The sequence below is a fragment of the Microchirus variegatus genome (genome assembly GCF_963457635.1).
Source record: "Microchirus variegatus genome assembly, chromosome: 11".
NCBI classification, from domain to species: domain Eukaryota; kingdom Metazoa; phylum Chordata; class Actinopteri; order Pleuronectiformes; family Soleidae; genus Microchirus; species Microchirus variegatus.
In genome coordinates this window covers 22673564-22696182 of record NC_139812.1, presented here as the reverse complement: position 1 = coordinate 22696182, position 22619 = coordinate 22673564, and the positions used below count along the sequence as shown (strand labels likewise).

At 41.4% G+C, this 22619-nt stretch overlaps 3 protein-coding genes across 3 annotated transcripts in view; 1 reads left to right on the top strand and 2 right to left on the bottom strand.

Annotated features, from left to right (window-relative positions):
* The window catches only part of hif1an (hypoxia inducible factor 1 subunit alpha inhibitor), a 265779-nt gene that overhangs the window by 66044 nt on the left and 177116 nt on the right, over nt 1–22619 (bottom strand). The window lies entirely within an intron of this gene.
* On the bottom strand, nt 247–6156 carry LOC310933862 (DNA damage-inducible transcript 4 protein-like; the record flags this gene model as incomplete). Its single annotated transcript, XM_083897433.1, has 3 exons — nt 247–764; nt 1636–1804; nt 6073–6156. The coding sequence occupies 3 exons, from the start codon at nt 6154–6156 to the stop codon at nt 247–249; spliced, it is 771 nt and encodes a 256-aa protein (XP_083753559.1).
* Nucleotides 9097–22619, top strand: part of spock2 (SPARC (osteonectin), cwcv and kazal like domains proteoglycan 2) — a gene marked incomplete at both ends in the record, with an annotated part of 39096 nt that continues 25573 nt past the window's right edge. Inside the window, one exon of the mRNA XM_083897432.1 lies at nt 9097–9321. Coding sequence (XP_083753558.1) covers nt 9097–9321 — 225 coding nt within the window. The remainder of the gene's footprint in view (nt 9322–22619) is intronic.

Here is a 22619-nt window from a genome sequence, read left to right as displayed (position 1 = left end):
CAGGTCATAATAGTATTTGATTATCAAATACACAAGCCGTTCCCTGGAGAGTGTGTGACTCACAATTCACAGGAAAATAACCGTAAGCCGCGTTCATGCACGAGCCTCCACCGTTGAGTCACCTGTAACCAGGTTGAGTAGCAGCCATGACAAATGTGGTATTCACAAATTCAATTTCTGTTGCTTTTCTTCATGCTCAACATGAGCTTAGTTCAGTTTATGCAGAAAGGGAGAAGCTGTGTGTGGTCAACAGCACTCCTCGATCAGCAGCTCCCCTGAACAATACAGTTTCTTCTTGATGGCCCTGAAGCTCGTGCTCAGCCTCAGAGTGTTCCGCTGCCTCGGAGAGGTTCCAGCCGCCCCCCTGGACCGACTCCCTCCCGACTTGAAGAGCTTCTGAACCTTTGGCCACAACCCGCCGGCCTCGAGCCGCAGCACCAGAGTCACGTGGAAGGTCGGCACCAGGGAGGCATCTACTGCGATTTGGTCAATGGTGCATAGGGAGCCCTGATCCCCCCTGTCCACACACAGGTCAATGAGGGCTCCCCTGAGGCCACAGGGCTCACATGCAGCCAGGTGGAGCAGCTCCTGACTCAAGCTGTGCAGAAGACGGTCGGGTAACAGGAGTTTGGAGCAGAGCAGGATGCGGGGAGCGTCGGCCAGACTTTGCGTGATGGTTTCTCTGACTTTTGTCGCCAAGGTCTCCTCCAGTGGATGACAGAAGAAGCTGCTGTCATACTCCAGGGACATGTCTGCGAGAGAGCCTGAAACAAAAGAATGACAGTCTTAATTTGTGCTGCAGGCAGAGCCGTTTCTTGCTATATGCGGACTATGCAGCTGCATAGGGCCCCCGCAGCCACCAGGGGGCCCCCAAGCTGCAAGTTCAGACTCATATTTTATTATATTTTTGAGAATTAAAAGTACCTGTCTTTATTTGCATGTATTGCATGCATTCATTATGCATATATTTGCAAAGCATGTAAGTGTTCGTTGGGTAATCAGGTAAAAATCCCATTATAATCCATTATATTTATTTAGAAGTAAGTTTAGTTATTTATTTTTTACTGTTTTTGAATCGTGGGTTAAAACTGTTTTATATTATGCCACCTTGTTATGCTACCTTGTTATGCTACCTTGTTACCTGCTGCATCATCACAGAATATATGATAAAGTTAGGAATCTCTACCTCGAGTTTGAAAAAAAAATAGGGGCCCCTAAATAGTATCTCGCATAGGGCCCCCAAACAGCTAGAAACGGCCCTGGCTGCAGGGACAAGTCACTTTTTTACATGAACAGAACAATTAAAGGTGCATGGAGGTTTCTAATGTCCTCAGATAGATTGTTCCAGCTTCTACAGAGCTGCTGCAATGAATCTGTAGAAGATGCCGGAACTCTGAACTCTCCTTTAAACTTTACATTTTAATAGTTCTACTGATTAAAACATAACAGCTGGTCATCACAATCTCCAACCCCCCCCCCCCCACACACACACACACACATCTCCTTTGTCCTTTACGTGCAGGTAAACAAAGTTCCAACAAAGAAAGAGCATCATTTGCATGAAGAAGACCACACTTTGAAGACAATGGGTGGTGGGGGCCCAGTTGGAACCAGACAAAAGCAGATGACACTCACCAGATTCGCTCCTGCAGCACTGCTCTGCCTCGACCCTCTGATTGATCCCCTTCAGCTCAGTGAGCCTCTGCAGCAGGCTGCCCCAGGACAGGCGCTTCGAGCCCCGGTCCTCAGCTGGAGACGGAGGGAAGCTGCCATCCAGGGAATTATCGACAGAAAAAGAAGACATCTTCAAACAAAAAAAGGGAGATGAATATTTTAAAAAAGCATTTATAAAAAGAAAAGAAAGTGCTGTGGTGTCCTCCGGCAGTAGGACCTGTGTGCCAGACCAGCTGGAAGTCAGTGTCTGCAACAAAGGGACAAAGCAATAAATACCCAAAAACACATCGCCCCGCCCACTTCTTTTATCGCCCAATCAGATTGCAGCACACGTCCACACAGCTGAACCCTGCCTGGTAACATTTTTACGTTTGTCTTTGATGAGACGAAGCTCAAACCCCCCCTTAAACAAGAGCCTGATGTCTGACCCCCACCAATAACTTTAAACCTCTGCACAACAACAAGTATTAATTCATCAAAATGATCGAAAAATGATCGATATTTGTTGGTTTTATTGATAATGTCATGTGTAATCACAAAAAACACATTTGAAGTTGCTCAAGAATCGGGAGAAAAGTGACATGATGATGATGATGATGATGATGATGAAGGTGGGGAAGGATGATGAACGTGCAGATCGACACGTAGGCTAAAAATAAGGTGGGGGTTTTTCTTCAGTTGAAAGATGGGAAGTTTGAGTTGGAAAACTATTGACTTTTAAAGTTGCATAAGAGATAATATAATATATATAAAAGAAAGATTGAACTTTTTACACCAAACGTCTTATATCAGGGATTACTGTGATTATAGAATCATGGTTTATCATAGAAGTTGATCATAAATGTTCCCTATTTCCAATTTAAACGTAAAAAAAAGTGTTGATTTTCTTCCCAAACCTGTACATTTGTGTTTAGTTCCATTTAAACTACACATAACTGTTTTTAACAGTCAATTTTTTTGATAAATATTTATTAATGTTTATTGATTTTCTATCCAGACCAGTGTTATGTATTTATTATTATCTAAACGACACAGATCAACTATTTTTTTAACTTGGAAACATGATTTTGATAATAATGCAGTTCTTGATTTTCTTTCCAGCCCTGTATTTTTGTGTTTATTATTATTTAAACTACACATTTCAACTGTTTTTGAGTATTTAGGTAATTATTAAGTTGTTGATTTTCTGTATTTTTGTGTTTAGTTCCATTTAAACTACACATAAAGTCTCAACTGTTGTTAACAAACAATTATTTTGGTAGGTGATCATCTATAACCTTTAGTTTCTTCTCATTTATTAACCAAAGAGACTGAATCCCAGGTTTAGAGAAACAGCCTGGTCTGAACAAACTTCTCCTCTGACATCTCCTGACTTTGTTCACCATCCCCCACTCGAGGAAAGAAAAAACACCCCCCACTCCCTGTCCTGCAGTGTTTTCTAAAGCCTGAGGAGTAAAGAAATGCTGTGTCATATTTGCTGTTTAAGCACAGGCAATTTAAAACAACCAAAATGAAGACAATAATATAATTAAACAATTAAAAACTCAGTGAAATTTGGTAAAAAAACAAAGTAATTTTTGTTTGGAAAAGTTTTACACGACTGTAGAAATATTTCTTCATTTTAAAAAATCTACTTATTCAGACAAATGGAACAGGAGGACATTTCATTATTTCAAGATGGCATCACAAACTAAATAAAGTGGCAGAGCAGAGGTGCATAAGTGGTGTAATGTACTTGTTTTTCCAGATGGTGGCGCCACTACATCAGCGTTAAATGACAAGACAAAAAAGACCAGTGTATGTGTGTTAAAGTGTGAGTGTCTTTTTTGTTTTCATAAACACTGACCTTGTCAGGACCAGTAGTCCTCATGGGGACTAAAACCTGGTCCTAAAGAGGAAGATCCTCATTTATGCAGATCTGTGTGTGACATTGATGCCCGAGTGCAGCCGTGAAAACACTGTAAACAACATTCATTCATTCATTCATTCATTCATTCATGTGGTGGTCACTACCACGCTCTGCGTCTGCTCTGCACTCAAACATATTTAAAAGGACAAACAAAGTAATAAACAAACACACAACGAAGATAATAAATCTATTGTCGTTACATAAATAAGCACACAACAAAAGGGTAGTTGCCTCTATGTGCACACGTTATAAACAAGAGATAAACAAAACAGATGCAATGAGAATAAAAGTGACTGCTTCAACTGTACACTCTTAGAAATAAGGGTTCCAAAAGGGTTCTTCTACTTGGGGCTGAGGTTCTACCTGGAACCATTTGGTTCTGAAAAGGGTTTTTGGTAACACTAATGGTTCCAGTAAGAACCATTTTGATCCAGAGAACCCTTTAAAAAGCCCTTTCCTGAATAAAGGGTTTTAAAAGGGTTCTTGGTGGAACCCTCCAAAAGGGTTTCAGGTGGAACTTTTATACAAAGTTTCTACCTGGAGCCAAAAAGGGTTCTCCTATGAGGACAAGCCGAAGAACCTTATATGGTTCTGCTTAGCACTTTTATTTCTAAGAGTGTAACAGCACATTAAATATTCATTATAGTCACATGCAGGGTTTTTTGCCTCATAGAGGGCAGAGGTGCAAACACAAGATGACCCTTAAAAGATTATTTGTACCACTGAGTAGGATTTTTGTGTACTTGTACTTTTTGGGGTTAAAATGTGTCATTTTAAGTAAGTTTTCCCAAAAAAAAAAAATGTTTAAACAAGCTAGTTTTTTAAAATTATTTTAACTTGAGTCCATTTTTAGATGAGTACTTTTACTTGTACTTAAATAACATTTTTTATTAAAACCTAGGTACTTGAGTAGAATATTTCATTACTTTTTCCACCTCTGTGTGCTCCTGTAAAACAAAACAACAAAACAAACTGGCCTGTTAGCAAGCGGCCTGTTAGCAAGCGGCCTGTTAGCATGCGGCCTGTTAGCATGCGGCCTGTTAGCTCTAGGCTAATTCCTGTGTTCAGTAAAGAATCAATTTCCCTTTTCCTGGAATCGAATGAACCACAGAGGTAAAACAATCTCTGTTATTTTCTTCAATTTTCACTCAAAAGAACAATTTGTTTTTCGTCAAATGCGGTGAAAATAACCGGATCGCAATTATGAAGCACTTATAAATGGGCGGAGAATTCAAAAATATATATTCTACGGCCACTTTTGAAGAGGTTGAATAATGTCAATTAATTCAGAAAAGGGTAAAAGTGGCTGTTACTATAGCAACATCATCCGATCAAAAGCAGGGTTTCAGTCGTGCATCCATCTTGGACGCTTCGTACAGTAATAGTACATTTTTACTGAGATTCATATGCTTTAATTACATTTTCAGTTATTGTTGTTAGTAACTAAGTCTATTGTTGTTTTGCTTCTCTTACAGACTTGACATCAAAGAGCCAAATGAAGTGGATCATCCGTCCATGAACCGTGACCACGTGACAAGAGACACAACAAAGAGCCTCCTGACCATTATTTATAAGTTCTCTTTTACTGTCTACTTGTCTCGCCGTGAAGCCGCCTCTTATTTTAAAACCACACATATTATTTATTAATGCTGCCCAATGTTGTGCTCTTTGAGTTTGGTTTGAATAAAACAAGACGTGCCGTTTGCTCTCGTGACGACTCGTTAAAGGTGCATTATGTAATAAATCTAAAGCGACTGACCATAAAATCCTCCTAATATGTCACAGAGACTCAGGAATAATGTTCATATAACAAACTGAACTCACCAACAACAACAGTACAGACAAAATATTCGCATTAAAAAAATATATTTTGCAGACTGCAAATCATGTTTATGTTTTGAAATCATGTTTTTGCATGTGGCGCCACCTACCGCCGTCTACCAATCACTGCAGGCAGTAGAGTCTCAGCTGCCGAGCAACCACGGGTTACCAGTTACGTCAGAAAACGAGACCTAAAAGACCTCTGTATTTTGAATTTGAATGTAGTAACCGTTTTTGGCCAAATTCTTACATATGGCACCTTTAAATACTCAGTCAGTCATTGTATACAGCATATACAGTACTATATACTATGTACAATACCTCACAGAACCTGCAATATCAAATATTATAATCAAGATTATCTCCGGGTTCACTTGTATACACTTTTTTGTTGTTTTTATTTAATCTACAAGCAACTGAGAGTGATTTTTGTGCCCAAAAACGTCTTGTTTTTATTTTAAACCGAGCTTTCTATACATATCATGATATTCCTGAGGTTTGTGAACGTCTAGAGTTTCAGATTAGGCTCGAGGGGAAGGACACAGAATATTATCTCCTGTCGTCCGTACTGTCCAGTGTTGACAGCAGCGTCCGTGTTTTTTTGTCCACGAGCATCACCCGATATTGACACGTCTCTGTCCTGCAGCGACTCCAGCCGTCACAATTACCTCGCCGCTCTTGTACGAAGCGTCACGTGGAGGTAAAGCTCTCTCGTGTGACTGGCAGGACGCCGCGTTTCCCTCCGCTATCATTAGGGGATTAAATGAAACCCCCTGCAGCTCTGTGACTCTAGGATTACTTTTTTTTGTATAAACTGGCTCCAATAGAACATTGTTGGCCTGTCATGTTCTGCCCTCCTCCCTCTAAAACGTTCAGGACCATGTGACCGTCGTCACCTCTCACATGTCAGCTGCTTCCATGTCTGGCTCAAATACGAGATGTTAATAATTTCAATCACAAATGTCCCTTTTTTGCTTAATTTGATTCATTTCTCTTAGTTTAATTAAGGTCAGACAGCTGCTGCAGAGCAAAGCAGCGTTAAAGGTGCAGTACGTAAAATGTATTTTCATTGGGCTTAAATTGAACATGAAATACGTATAATCGCTATTTATTAGCGTACAAACACCTGTAGGACTTGTACCTATTATATTTATATCAGGAGCTGGGTCAGCCACTGTTTTGGACCACCACGTTTTTTTTACAGTAGCCCACATTGGACAAACTTCAAACGTCTTCTGAGATTTGAGGCTAACAGAAGGCTACGCGGGTTATCCAGCTTGGAAGGGTTAGGGTGTGATGTTGATAGGCTATATAAACAAAATTTAAGTGAGTGATATATAGTAGTGCCGTCAAAGGTTAACGCGTCAATGGCACAAAGCGTTTCCATGACGACTGACTGGAAAAAGACGCGCGTGACGCCATGTTTACGTTACTCCCGATTGTTAAAATTAGTCTCTAAAGTAACGCTAAACTTTAAGAACAGGGGCACACATACGCAGTATTGAGGTTAGGTTATTTGTAGCGCTGCACTTTTCGTTTAATAAACAGACCGCTCCAGTTCGACTGTAGGCGCGATAACGTCGCTAAAAGGAGCTAATGCAGCTAACTCCGGTGTCGCGGCACGTAAACATGACGTCATGCGCGTCTTTTTCCAGTCAGTTGTAATGGAAACGCGTCATGCGTTAACCTATTGAAAAGCACTAATATATAGCAACAATGCAATTTTACCAATAAATGTCACACAGTGTACCTTTACAGACAGTAACGTCCTAGCATTAGCCACAAATATTCTAGCTTCTATGTTGAGAGTTTTACTCTTAACTATCAATAATTAGGGCCCGAGCCTCTTTGCATGGAGGTCAGGTGTGGCAAAAATGCGATATTGATCATAGTTCCTGGACTCGTGATTAGCTCAAGGGCTCTATAGCGCCCCCCGAAGGTGAAAACAGAGGCAAAATTGAGTTCCTCCGAATTTCCCCAAACTTGGTGGTAAGATGTCATAGACCAAGACGAACAAAAAAGTCAACAGTAACCATGACCTTAACGCAACAGGAAGTCGGCCATTTTGAATTTTGGTGTCCATTTTGCACCCTACATTTACTGGCCACTTTATTAGGTACATGTAATAAAATCACCCTGCGTGCTTTTCTGCTGCTGTATCATCTGCTTTCAGGATTCCAGGTGATATTGGAGTGGTTATTTGAGTCGCTGTTGCCTTTCTGTCATTTCCCATCTACTACCCTCTCACCTCTGTAAGCAAACAGACATTTTCACTCAGGGAACTGCCACACTGGATATTTTCTCTCTTTTTTTTGTAAACTCTAGAGATGGTTGTGTGTTAAAAATTCCACTCGATCAGCAGTTTGTGAAATACTCAGCCAGTCTGACACCAACAACCAAGTCACTTAAATCACCTTTCATTCTCATGCTTCATTTCACCACGTCTACACGCCTAAAAGCACTAAGATGCTGACATGTGATTGGCTGTTTGGATATTTGTGTTAGTGTGTACCTAATAAGTCTTAAAAAATATGAGCACACACGTGAAAGACATGGATTATGGATTAAGACACTGATTTTACCGTCTGTATCCTTGTCTGTGTTTTTCAAGGGTTCTTGGTAACACTAATGGTTCCAGTAAGAACCATTTTGATCCAGAGAACCCTTTAAAACCCCTTTCCTGAATAAAGGGTTTTAAGAGGGTTCTTGGTGGAACCCTCCAAAAGGGTTCAAGGTGGAACCTTTATAAAGAGGTTCTACCTGGAGCCAAAAAGTGTTCTCCTATTAGGACAAGCCGAAGAACATTATATGGTTCTACTAAGCCCTTTTATATCTAAGAGTGTAAGAAATACAATCATAAGTAGTATTTATAAAGCTCTTTTCTCTCGTACATTTGAGAGTAAAGTAAATACTTTTACACAAAGTACTAACATTGTTAAGGTGACTTCAACTTCTACCAAAGTCATTTTCTGGTAAGTTTCTTTTATATTTTAACTGAATTATCCCATTTAGGTACTTTATACAAAACCAACGATAAATCCAATCCAGAAATAAAAGTCCTAAGTGGAACCATATAAGGTTCTTCAGCTTGTCCTCATAGGAGAACCCTTTTCGGCTCCAGGTAGAATCTGTTTTTATAAAGGTTCCACCTGGAACCCTTTTGGAGGGTTCCACCAAGAACCCTTTTAAAAGGAAATGGGTTTTAAAGGGGTTCTGTGTATCAAAATGGTTCTTACTGGAACCATTAGTGTTACCAAGAACCCTTGAAAAACCTCGGGGAAAAGGTTTTTCAGGAGAAAATGGTTCCAGGTAGAACCTCAGCCCTTGTAGAAGAACCCTTTTGGAACCCTTATTTCTAAGAGTGTACCATATGTAAACACTTGATCATGGAAACAGGTTCATACTGGATTTGAATACTTTCTCTGTGTTCTATCTATCTATCTATCTATCTATCTATCTATCTATCTATCTATCTATCTATCTATCTATCTATCTATCTATCTCCTCCCCCCTCTCTCTCTCATCATCTTGTAAAGGTATAGTCTCTCTCCCTCTCTCTCTCTCAGTTCAGTTCAGTTTGGTGGAGTCAGTGCAGCCTCAGCATCTTCCTCCTCCTCCTCCTCCTCCTCCTCCTCCTGCACGGACAGCCGGTGTTGAACCAGCACTGATCGCTCCTCTTCTCCTCCGCTGCCATGGTGGGATTTACGGACATCGCGTGCCTCGTCGTGCCGCTGCTGGTGCTCAGCTCCACCACCACCGTCATCATCACCTCCACCACCGCGTCCAGCATCCCGTCCGACGCCGCCAAGAGCGCGAAGGAGGCGGAGAAGACGGGGAATTTCATGGATGACGAGCAGTGGCTGTCCACCATTTCACAGTACAGCCGCAAGCTCAAGCACTGGAATCGCTTCAGAGACGTAAGTCCGCCACTGAATGATGATGGTGATGATGATGGTGGTGATGATGATGGAGAGAATGCGGTATATTAAAGATAAAAAAAGAAGACTTTCTCAGCCTGATCATCCAAAGTAACTTAATTGTTCTATAGTTGGAACATTTTAAATGAAGAAACATCAAAATAATGGGAAATATTTCACCCACTTTGAAGTCAGAAATGGATTTAGGTCGCCACAATATTCACTATAACCTATTGTATTAAATGTAGTTAAAATGGAAATATGAGGGATTAGCATTAACCACCTTTCATTATTATAATTATTATTATTAGAGGGGAACAATAAATCACTTTAAACTCAATGGAACCACAGTTCAAAAATAAGAAAAACAAACAAAACTCATAAACTTTTGGATATAAATATAGAGCAGATAATTAAATAGTATTTCATGCCACATTTTAATCACATATTTAAAGTTAAACTTAACTGCAGTTAAAATAAGTCTGTTTTCTAGTCGATTATTATTCAGATTATGGGGAAATGTAATGGCTGCCATCACTGGGAAGTTTTCCAACTTTCTCCTTAAAAATCACCCCGTCAACTGATTTCTACACGGATTGGCTTAACAGTTATAGCACATACATTTGTTTTTGAAGGATTTTTTACCTTTGTGAGATTTGCGTCTAAATAAAATCACATAAATTGTGGTTAAGAATGAACTATTTGTGGAAACCATGGCTGCAGAGAGTCACTCACAGTTTAAATCGAGCTAAGGCCATAGTCCGACTAAGACAAGCAAACAGACAACTTCCCAAAGACAGGTATGATTTTCCGGCAACAGTACTGCAGTTTATACATCATCTCCTTCTACTACAATGTCGGTGCACGCGCAGAACGCAAAGTCTGATTCAAGTCCGACTAAGTGTACATGCAGGAGTAATCTGACTATGAATCGCATTATCCAGGTATGTTAGTCCGACTAAGAGTAACTTGATTTGTCGGACTAACATGCATGTCACATTGACTACTGGGTTTTAATTATCATTCAATCAAAAAGGTGTTTATTGTGTCCATTAAATACAAGACCCACTCCTGCTGTACAGTAAATATGAAGAGCTCATGCTGTAGTGATGAAAACTACTATTTATACATCGAAGGTGTTTGTACACTTCAGTTTACTAACGATTATCTTCATAATCGATGAATCTGTGGATTATTTTCTGGATTGATTAAGTAAACATTTGGTCAGTAAAATGTTGAAAAATGTTGATCAGTGTTTCTCTTGCCTCGTTTTGTCCACAAGCCAAAGAGAATGCATTTTTAATGATTTCTTTGTTATGTGGAGCAAAAAACCCACCAGGAAATATTCACATTGAAGAAGCTGAAAAATCAGCATAATTCTTTAAATTCTTTAACCCGTAGAATACAGAGGATTAAAACAATATGGTATATTGTTTTTCACCGAATATATAAAAATCCATCCATCCATCCATTATCTACCGCTTTATCCTCCACCAGAGGGTCGCGGGGGGTGCTGTGCCTATCTCAGCAGACATTGGGCGATAGGCGGGGTCACACCCTGGACAGTTTGCCAGTCCATCGCAGGGCCACACATATAGAGACAAACAACCATTCACTCACACTCTCACACCTACGGTCAATTTAGAGTGACCAATATCCCTAATCCCCATATTGCATGTTTTTGGACTGTTAGACTCCGGAGAACCCGGAGAACACCCCTGCACACATGGGGAGAACATGCTAACTCCATGCAGAAAGACCCTCGTTCCAACCTGGGTCTTCTTGCCAACCACCAGAGGCGATTCTAGAGTCTGTTGGGGCCCTAAGCAAAAATTCACAGGGGGCCCTTCCAACCAGTGTTCACCATTATTATGTTATCAATAATCTGACACCAAGAAAAATGTATGACGTCAAAAGGTTTTTATTCCAAATGAATGAAATAACATGGAAAAACCTTGTAATTTTGAAAATACATAAAGTAAGTAAAAATATATATGTAAAGAATAAAATACTGTAAATAACTTTAAAAAAAAACCTATGTAAACTTAGTAAAGAAATATACATTACACTGTAAAGAACCCACATTATAAGACAATATAAATCCATCAAACAATAAAATACTGTAAATAAATATAATAACTAAAAACGTATAAAATATACATATATTACACTGAAAATAACTTGCAGGTTAACGTGAGGTGGGATCATGGGAATGATGTGGGGCCCCTTTAGGGAGGTTTCCTACTGAGATGTCATTGCAAATCAACCATTGTTGTTTAAGGGGGACGGGGATGCGGCTGCTCACTGCACATTTGTGATACAACTCAGTAAAAACAGCCCTATGACTCCGAGTGTCGGGGGCCCCCTATTGGCTCGGGGGCCTCAAGCAGTTGCCTGCCTTGCCTGTTCACAAGCTGCGCGTCTGCTAACCACTACACCAAAAATAGTTCCCGATTAATTTAGTAATTGATTCATGGAGTAAGTGTTTCCAGTCCTACTTCTACAGTTCTTTCACGCACTGGATCTTTTTTACGACTGCTCAGTGAAGAGAAAGCAGAGCAGAGGAGCTGGGTCAAAACAAACCTGTGTCCACAGTGCACATGTGTAATCTAGGCTACTATACTCTTCCCACATCACAGTGTTTTTGGCCCCGCGGTTAATTACAGGCAATTAATGTTTTTAGTCGTCCGTAGCACAGCAGGTTTGGTGCAGACCTCCTCCATCATACTGGCCCACATACGGATGGGCCGCCCTCAGACGCATACCCAGATCGGTCCCGCGGGAATTTCACAAACAAGAGAATTAAGCAGTTGGAGCGGAGTGTCGGTGATTGATCGATGTCCATATTCACCCACTGAACAGACTGAACTGGGCTGCAGAGATTGATTAGAGCCTGCGGGGATTACATACGCTCTGTGATGTATCGCCGTGTCTGTGTGGATGTACAGAGTCACAGTTTTGCCTGCGGCGCTGTGAAATGATTACTAATGATCCCGACAGGATTTGGACAATAGTGCAGCCGGATTATGATGCATGTGGCTCCTGTAGATTGGGTTTTAACTGATCCAGGGTTTGGGTTACGACGCCATGCGATACGTGCTATGGTGGGATTTGGGGTTTCTCTTTTTTTGGCGCAATATTCACACACCTATCTTAAAGGTGCATTGTGTAATAAATCTAAAGCAACTGGCCGTAAAATCCTCCTAATATGTCACAGAGACTCAGGAATAATGTTCATATAACAAACTGAACTCACCAACAACAACAGTACAGACAAAATATTTGAATTAAAAAAAATATTTTGCAGACTGCAAATCATATATCGGTTTTGAAATCATGTTTTATCATTGCAGTCAGTAGAGTCTCAGCTGCCAAGCGACCACGGGTTGCCAGTTACGTCAGAAAAACGAAACCTAAAAGACCTCTGTATTTTGAATTTGAATGTAGTAACCGTTTTTGGCCACATTCTTACGTATGGCACCTTTAAAAATACTGGCTTGTTGCCATGAAGAAAAAAACAGAATGATTGTGAAAATGGTAGCAGGCTCTCCTGAGAACTGAGTAGTTTGACTGTTTTCAGCAGCACATTCACTCTCAATTAAGCATATTGGAGAGTGGATGTGTTAAAAAAAAGAGGAAACACAAACAACTGGAGTATGTAGAGCAGAGTTCTCCTCACTGAAGTGTTCTGCTCTTTCTTTTCTCAATCTAACATCAAAGCTGCTGCTTTAAACACCTTTATTTTCAATATTCCCGGGAGTATTCGTCGTAAAGTGTGTGTGTACATGTGAGTGTATCCTTAGGGCCGTTGCTTGCATTAAAGGGGGCAGGGGTAGTTGTTTCTCTGGCGCTGCTGATGAGGATGATGCTGATGATGATGATGACGATGATGACAGGAGAAGCATCTGAGACATGAATCACTGAGCCTCTTGAGGGAAATCACCGAGAGAAACAGCTTTGATTTCAGCTCGCTGCCGTAGCAACAGTGGTCTCTGTGTTGTGGTGTTGAAATGGAGACGAGGCATCACTGGGAGTTGGGCGACTGGGAGGGGGGGGGGGGGGGGGGGACGTCCTTTATTTCTAACCTGGTCTGTGACGAGTAATTGATTTTTGATAAGCGGATCAATCGATTTGATTGGGGATTTTAGAGCAAATAAAAATCAGGTTCTTGCTTCTTCAGTGTGATAATTACGTGACTATCTTGTGTTTTTGAAGTTGAGTTGACACTGATTGATATTTTACATTCGTTTTTTTTTTTGCATTTTACGGAATCCGTGTATTCTGAATCAATAATTGACAAATCAGCACGTGAAATTTTTAACATTTTTGATCCACTGGATCCAGAAGACTTTCTTTACCCGTTTGTTGCTATTACCATCATACATGAGCGCGACTGAGATATACACATAATCTGGATTTAGTCTGTTGGTAGAGTGTCTGATTCCGCATATACACACAAAATTATTTTGTTGTGTTTTGTTTAGTTTGGGATTTCTTGAAAATGTGACCCTAATTGGACGATCGCATAGAAAACTTCAGATTGATCTATTTTTGAAAACTGCAGACAGGAAGTCGTTAAGAGAAGGAGAAACGTACGGATAAACCCACGCAAATAAGAACGTAACCTCCTTGGGCAGAGGAGATAATTATTTGTAACGCTATTTTTTTTGACATTTTGATCGACTGGATCCAGAAGACTTTCTAGATCTGTGTAGAACTTTACCGGTTTGTAGCTGTGACCTTATTTCTTACAGAAGCATGACAAACTGTACACATAATCTGGATCAGATCCAGATTAAATTTAGCCTGAGTGTCTGATTCTGCATATATACACATCAAAGTTTGTCATCAGTGGGTTCATTCTTACCTAAATGTAATAGAACATTTCACATTGACCTATTTTAAAACTGCAGACACACTCTTAGAAATAAAAGTGCCAAGTAGAACCATATAAGGTTCTTCGGCTTGTCCTCATAGGAGAACCCTTTTGGAGGGTTCCACCGAGAACCCTTTTAAAACCCTTTATTCAGGAAATGGGTTTTAAAGTGTTCTCTGGATCAAAATGGTTCTTACTGGAACTATTAGTGTGACCAAGAAACTTGGTAACAGAGAAAGGGTTTTTCAGAAGCAAATGGTTCCAGGTAGAACCTCAGCCCAAGTAGAAGAACCCTTTTGGAACCCTTATTTCTAAGAGTGCAGGAAGTTGTTAAGTGAAGGAGAAATGAACAGACAAACCCACGCGGATAAGAAGGTAATTATTTGTAGTCCTATTTCTGACATCATTAAAACTGTGAACCTCTTCAACTGAAATCTGATTATTAACGAGAGTTGCTGATTACTGGATCAACTTTTAATTAGCTGCTGCTGCTGCTGCTGCTGTGTTGGTCTTAAAAAAAGAAAATAAAAGATCTGAACGAGAAGAAAACCAGTAGATCTGGGAATTTGTTGGTCGATGTATAAAAAGGGGCCGCCATTGACCGATTATAGGTATTCAGATGACACAACATCTCCCGAGAGCTGAGTACTGAATATTAATCCAGCGCTGAAAGCAATAATCAAAGCTGCGCGACATAAAAGAGGAGCCTCTTCATGCACAAGCACAAACACACACACACAAACACACAGACAACACACGCTGCTGTAAATATTTCATGTTTATTCTCTCACCAAAATGTAAAAGCAGGTCCTGGATAAGAGCCTCGTTCACTTCCAATAAAAATAGCTCCCCGCACTTTTTTTCAATTTACTTTCACGGGGAAGACGAAGGCGATTAGATTTAACAGTCACAGTCAACAGGAAAACACCTTCAATCCTTTAATCTGACAGGTGCACTCGACACTTTTAATTCCACTAATGCACCAAATCCGGAGGAATATAAATACATAAATAAATGGGTGAGCAGCAGAGGCAGCTGCAGTTAACTGTTGATACTGTAAACATTGCAGTTATGACATCTCATCGTTTGTCACATGCACATAGGCGATTCTAGACTCTGTAGGGGCCCTAAGCAAACATTCCCAGGGGGCCCTTCCTTTCAACCAGTGTTCATCACCATTATGTTATAAAGAATCTGACACCAACGAAAAATGTTCAAAATGTATTTTTTTTTTCCGAAATGAATGAAATAACATGGAAAAACCCTGTAATTAAAAAGTATGTGAAAATATAAATGTAAAGAACAATAAAATACTGTAAATAGCTTTAAAAAAAACTATATAAACCTAATAAAAATCTGTAAAGAACCTACATTATAAAACAATATAAATACAGTATATAGAATAATAGAATAAAATACTGTAAATAACTGAAAAAAAACATTTATAAACTAAGTAAAAAAGATATGCATTACACTGTAAATAATCGGTTAAAGTGAGGTGGGGCCCCTTTAGGGAGGTTTCCTACTGAGATGTCATTGCAAATCACCCATTGTTGTTTAAGGGGGACGGGGAGGCGGCTGGTCACTGCACATTTCAGTAAAAACAGCCCTCAGGCTCCGAGTGTCGGGGGGGCCCCTATAGGCTCGGGAGCCCCAAGCAGTTGCCTGCCTTGTCTGTTCACAAGCTGCGCCTCTGCAGCACATGCAGCTCTCATCCGTTTGGCAGAACAGAAAATCCAGAGATTCAATCACAGACACAATTAGGACGACGACAACGCCGATTATCTCGGCGATCACCGTCCGTCTTAATTTCAGCGTGAAATTACAGGAAACGTCGGGGAGAGCGCGGCGTATGTGCATGACGGATCAAATCTGCTGTGTCTAATAAAAGCGAATCAACAGTAAATTAAATCTTCCTTTATTAAAACACACAAAAAAAAACCACTCGTGATTGAGGCACAGAAATGGAGAATCCACATGCATCTGCACTCAGGCAGGTCTGGACCACCCAGTACCAGTCCTGCCTGTACACGTTATCCCCGTCGCTTAGATTTTAATGAACTGAAAACACTTATTTCCAGCACAAAAAAACAACACATCACATCCCTTTGTCAATGCCGGTGGATTAAATATGTAGAGGGCAGGAGGAAGCGTCGTCGCTGCAGCTTCTGGGTAATTGTTATTATGATGTAATGTGTTCTTCTGCTCAGGTTCAGAGAAACGTTTTGATTTAAGCCTCCGCGTCTCAAGGTGGCAACGCTCCAGTGGGATTTTAACACTTCATGAATGTCTTTGTGCCTTTTTTTTTTTTCTCCTTTGCCACTACTGCATACACAACATAATTGTGGATAATGGGCATGTGCAGCACTGGAGCCAAACATTCCATTAAGGACTACCCAGACAGTAAATTGTCGTCGCTCGCTCTATCGCACTCGCTCTGACTTTGATATCGCGCGGCAGCTCGTGCTTTTCTGATATTTAGAATAGACCGAATGATGATAAGAGGGAATCAGAAATCCATTAGACTTTCTAGTCGGGCACAAGTAGTTCCTTATCTCGCTCCAGATTATGTGGAGGTTGCAAATATCCTGCAGCCTCTTGTTTGGCGACGCAGAGAGAGACGTGGTCCTGTTAGTCAGGATTTGGACGCGTTGCTTGGTTGTGCCGCTGGGCGTCTTGGCCGGCGACCAGAGTCTTTAGGTGGGCTGTAATCGAGTAGAAGAAAAGGAAAGAAACTGCCTTTCATCGTGGACTGTTTGCACAGTGACAGCTGCATCCCACTGCAGTACAACAGCCACAAGCGAATGTGCTGCAGAAAGAGGATCTGATTTAAAGGCGGACCTAGACCGGAAGTTCCAATGAACTATTATTGTTTTTTTTGGTGTGTATCTGCGACATAAGCTCGTTTAAGAAGCCCTGAAGGTTCAAAACAAACAGTTCAGTCACTGCTGAGAACGCTGTGTTTTATTGTAATCTCGGGCTCAGCGAGATCTCTGAAAAAAACCCTTCTGGTTACGTAAACAGCGGTTCTCCTGAACAGCAGATCCTCCTGCTCCGGGCACTAGTCCGGGCACATCCGGTTGCGTACATTGAACCACAGAAGAAGAATAATGTCCGTTGTGGAGGTGTTTCACGAGCGACAGTGTTTTCTGACTCTGGGTCAAAGTCATAAAAGGGACTCGTGAGGTGACGAAACCATTGTTAAACATTGTTAAAACAGTGTTTTGATAATGAGTAGCAGTGCATCCACCGTTCCAGAGGGGGGAGCTGCGCTTCTGAGAGCTGGTGTGCTGAATATGTCCCTTCCGGGTACTGGCCAATCACAAGACAGTTGGGAAGGCTCTACACTGGCTGGCCAATCACAACAAAGTCTGTCTTCTGGGGGTGAGAGTTCAGTCTGAAACACTGCGGCTGAGGAGAGCTTCAGTGAGGAGAGATTTCTATGGGCTCATTTACAGCAACTAGGAGGTTTTTGAGCATAAAAACAAGTAAATGTATGTAAGTAGACCTCCATAACTCACATATATGTGCAACAGGACCACTCTATGTGAGCCTTAAGTGTTGACTTAAAGGCTCATTTGACACCATTCCACTTCACAGATGCCTCAACATCTTGGAGCTTCTCTGTTGGCTGCACACAGAAGACGAAATCTAAAAACCAAACCATGCAGAAATGCACCATGTGTGTCCTGCCGGAGTAAAACACCTGGAAGTTTTTCCGGCAGCAGTTTCACTTTTCCCTTCATCGTGATGTAAAACAGGATAGTGTGAAATGTAAAGGGCTGCGGGTTTGGTCATAATGAAGTCTCTTGAAAATGCACTACACCTCTTAAATTATTATGAGAGTGTGTAAGGCTTTTGAGATTCTGCAAGACAGGTTCAATAAATCAAACCCCCCCTCCCCCCTCCCTCCCTCTTAAAACTAACAATAACTCTTAAGTGGCACTGGCTGTCCCCACAGTAAATGCCACCTAAGTGTTATTACCTTTGGGTTTGAGCCAGAGTGACTCACTCACTCCCTCACTCACTCACTGCCTGCATGAGATCAGCTTCTGTGGCTACAGTAACTGATACAAGAGGATTTGGTCAGGAAATTGAAATGGGTTCATATTTTAGCACCTGAGGGAGGGTTTTGTGGAGATCGTGTCTCGGCTGTGTAATCAAATGGCGCTTTTCCACGATATAGTCCCGGCACGGCACGGCACGGCACGGCACGGCTCTACGCGGTTCGGTTAGTTTTCCATTACTGTAGTTCTCCCTCGATGTGAACAGGGTCACTTGAAGCGAACACCGTCATTAACTTGTTCAGAAAATTTAAATAGTCTGGCGAGGTGGGGCCACGTGTTGGCACATTCCCGGGATGGACCTACTGCTTCTTCATCCACGAGTACTCCCCAAAAATGATACTCGAGCACAGCATAAAGTACAGATCCCTCGTAAATGTACTCGGTTACTGTCCGGCTCTGATAATGACCACGTCTTCTCTCCTTTATATCGTATATAGATGGTGACATTTTGACACGAGACTTCTCAGTAACGAAGCACCGACTAATGCAGCCGACGTGATCAAGCAGCAGCTACACCTAGCAGCAGATATAAAGTGTGCCATGGCAGCTCTGATTTTAAATTAGCACATTCAGGTCACAAGTCAGAAGAACTGTGCAGAACTGTGATGTTCTTGTTTGAATTCAGCAACAGTAAATGTGTGGCTCACGTTAAAAGACAAAGGTTTATTAAAAATAGATGACTAAATTAATTCTCAGCAGTTTTTTTATATATATTTTATGAACCAAACTAGTTTTCTGATTTCCGTTTGATTACGTTCTTCTCAAACGTTCCCCGTCTCAAATGATTATGATCCATCTTGTAAAGCCTTCCATGGGAACCTCATTGATTTCCCCCTGTGCCGACTGTGTACGACTGTGTTTTCCAGTTGACTTGGGTGTCGTCAGTGAAGTGTGAAGGTTCCTGCTTGTTTGTACCAGATTCTCTGGTGAGTTGCAGACTGTTTTCTCATTACCTCCAGGGGCTGGAGAGGCACAAAACGCTGATTTTATTTATAGATAGTGAGTACAGGGGCTGGCATGAGTGCACTTAAACCCAGGGAGAACCAAGTGTGATTTTTATGGCGGTACATAGTATATGGAGTACGTACATATCTGTTACGTGTGCGCGTGTAAACCTATAAACACTTGTCAACGTGTGTGTCCTGTACCTCTTAATAAATAATATAACATATAACATATAGTGATACTTCATTCATTTACATGGTTGAGTGCAGTTTTCAACAGGGCTTTTTATCTTCTATCCATGTTTTCCATCAGTGAAAAGTGGCATTGGAGCCTTTTGTGTAAAAGACGGGGAATTATTCTTCTTCTTATTATTATAATATATAATACACAATAAACCTTTCAGTGCTGACACAAATAAAGACCTTTTGTCCGCCACCTTCATTGTACAAGAGAATAATGGTGCGCGACTATGATGTACGAAGTCCAACGTGGACAAAAGATTTTGTTCAGATGAAAAGGGAAAATTAATGGGTAGCATTTCCTCCCTTTGATACCTGAACTTGAATGTATTATAAGTAATACATTGAGGAATAAACAATTATGATTTTCCCTCTCGCCCAAAAGCACTAACCCAGACTTCACCCTTTATTTGCCCAGCTCCCTTACATAAGCATCACACTTGACTCCATGTAAGTGAAGAAGACGACGACCAGACTGGCGGTTTATTTGATGCTCTGCCTCGTCTCCACAGCTCAGCTCGGCTCAGCTCCCTAAGTGCACGCAGAAATTCAGGAATCGGCAAGTTTCCCTCCTCTGGTGCCTCGAAGCCTCGTGTGCATACAGATAAGACGAGAACATACAGGACGATAATGCTGTTAAGAGGGTTTTGTTTCATCTCAGGCGCCTCTCGTGTGATCACTAAACCGAAGCCAAGAGGCTGTGAGCTTTTTATGTAGGTGGGAGGAAATTATATGATGGAGCGTCCCTGCTGAGAGGTTAAAATGAGAAGAAGAAAAAATCCCTCATTTTGAGGTTGGGGTGGACGGTTTTTGGTCAACAAACACATCAGTGCTCTATTCTGTGTGTGGTGTTGGAGGTGGTAAGCAACTGGCAACACAGAGCTCCGTGTGCATGGTGTGTGGAGGGTCTGAGCTAAAAATCTGTGAACATAATTTGATTGCCAAGCATCTGTGTTGGAACATTTGCATAACATGATTTGATTGGCTGCTGCCCATGCTTCTGCTTCTGCTGCTGCTTGGAAACCTGAACGTTCCTCAACTTCCTCAACAAAGCAACTGGCCCACAACCAGGGCTCCAACGGGTCCTTGAAATCCTTGAAATGTGGTGAAATATGCCCTAAATAGACACAGGTCATTGAAAGTGCTTGATTTTTTTTTTTTACAATGCCACCTACTGCTGCTACGTAGACTTGGCCTCCACAGGACAAACGTTGGGTCATAATGACTAGCGGTGTTTCTCCGCCGCTGACGCGAGAACGGCGAGCGAGTAACGTTAAGCAAGAGTGAGCAAATGATGACGTGATGCCTGGGAAATACAATTTCCAGGATCTCTGGCTCAACAAAGACAATTACAAAGACTGACTTTGACCGAGATCCCAAGGACAATCTACTTGTCCAGATGCAGAGCGTGCTGCAAATCGATAAAAGTGGACGAAGCGGCTCTTACAAAGTTGCCCGCCCATCTTAAGCTGTGTCGGCACATTTGGTCCTTGAATTTTTGGGGAAAAGTCCTTGAAAAGTCCTCGTCAAACAGGGTGAGAGTCGGCCTTCAGCGTTGGTTTATTTGAACCACGATGATGAAGCAGATTATTTTAACCTGAATCACTTTTTTTCTGTTGCTAAATCATTAACTCTAAACCACACGTGTCAAACTCAAGGCCCGGGGGCCAGATGTGGTCTGACACGTCATTTTATGTGGCCTGCGATTGATTTATTAGTCTTAAAATCTGTGTTAAAATAAGTCTATGCTGCTTAAAGGTGTGCGTTGACCATCAATGCATACATTTCCCATAATGCATGGCGATTGCGTTACCCGGCAAAAAGTGACAGCATCATCGCGGACCGGGTTAAATCTATAATGCATCACATTTGTAACTTGAATAAGAAATAAATACAGAAAGTTATTTAGCATATGTTACCTTTAGTTTACGTTATATTTGGTTACATTTAGTTACATTTATTCTGTATGACAGTTACATCTGGACCTTTGAGGGTAACAATTATGCTGATGTTACTTTATTCTTAAAACCATTGTCATCCAGATCAGGAGAATGTTTTACTCCTAGTCCATAAGCAGCAGTAGATGCTTCTCTACCACACGTATGATCTGTTAGACATGAGAACCAGAGACCTGGGGTCTGTCTGCGTGGGCTGAGTTTTACGACACCTGGGGCTTTTTCTAATGCAGAATATGTGGCGCTGCACATTACGGCGCGGTGCCGTTTCGCCACGGGTGGACGGATCCGCTTAAGTCGGATAATTGTGACAAAAGGTCAAGTGTAAAGCTCCACGCATGCATGCATTAGATGAACCTGCACACAGTGTTATCGCCGTGTCCTTTTGCTGCTGATGAGCCTCCGACTACCAACCCCCCACCCCCCCTGCTGTCACCGTGTATAGACCTCCCGGGATAACTACAGTGAAGGCAAACCGCATCCGACAGCTGACATTTACCCAGGAACACCCGTCAATCACACACGTGACCTGTCACATGGACGCACGCGCACACACACACGTCTACGCTCATTTCAACCATTTTCTCGTCTCTGTGCTTCTTCATCCAGTCCACCAAACAACACCTGTCTTTCACATAAGATCTGTGACATTGTGGGATTTCTTTCAAACAGAGAGACTCATCAGGACTATACTTTTTCCAGTGGATAAGAAATCGATCTATTAACCAATGCTGGGCACCTTTGCGGTGGTAATTGGATGATATTCACTATTTCTGCCAGTTTGTATTTAGGTGATTTTCAATTCTCCTTGTGAACGCATTGAGCAGAGACGGAAGGAAGTCACATGTATTCAAGTCTGAAGTCAGAATCAAGTGAAGTTGAGTCCCTGCATTAAATCAAGCAAGTTACAAGTCAAGTTGTATGAAGATGATTTTCCCAGCTATCCCAATTTTAAATATGCATAAAAAAGACCTTCATTTTTAAAAAAATGTCACGTTCCACGCACTAATCATAACCAGCTTTTAACCCACTGAGATGCTAACTAGCGTTTGATTAAAACAGCAAACCGACTAACTGACTTCCTGTATTACCTTCCCGTCACGAATGAAATGTCACGTAGCGGCGTTGGTGCCGCTCGGTTGCCAGGTTTCGTTACGCAAGGTATAGCAAAAGCAGTCAAGCGTTTTCAGACCGCGTTTCAAAAACAAATTATATA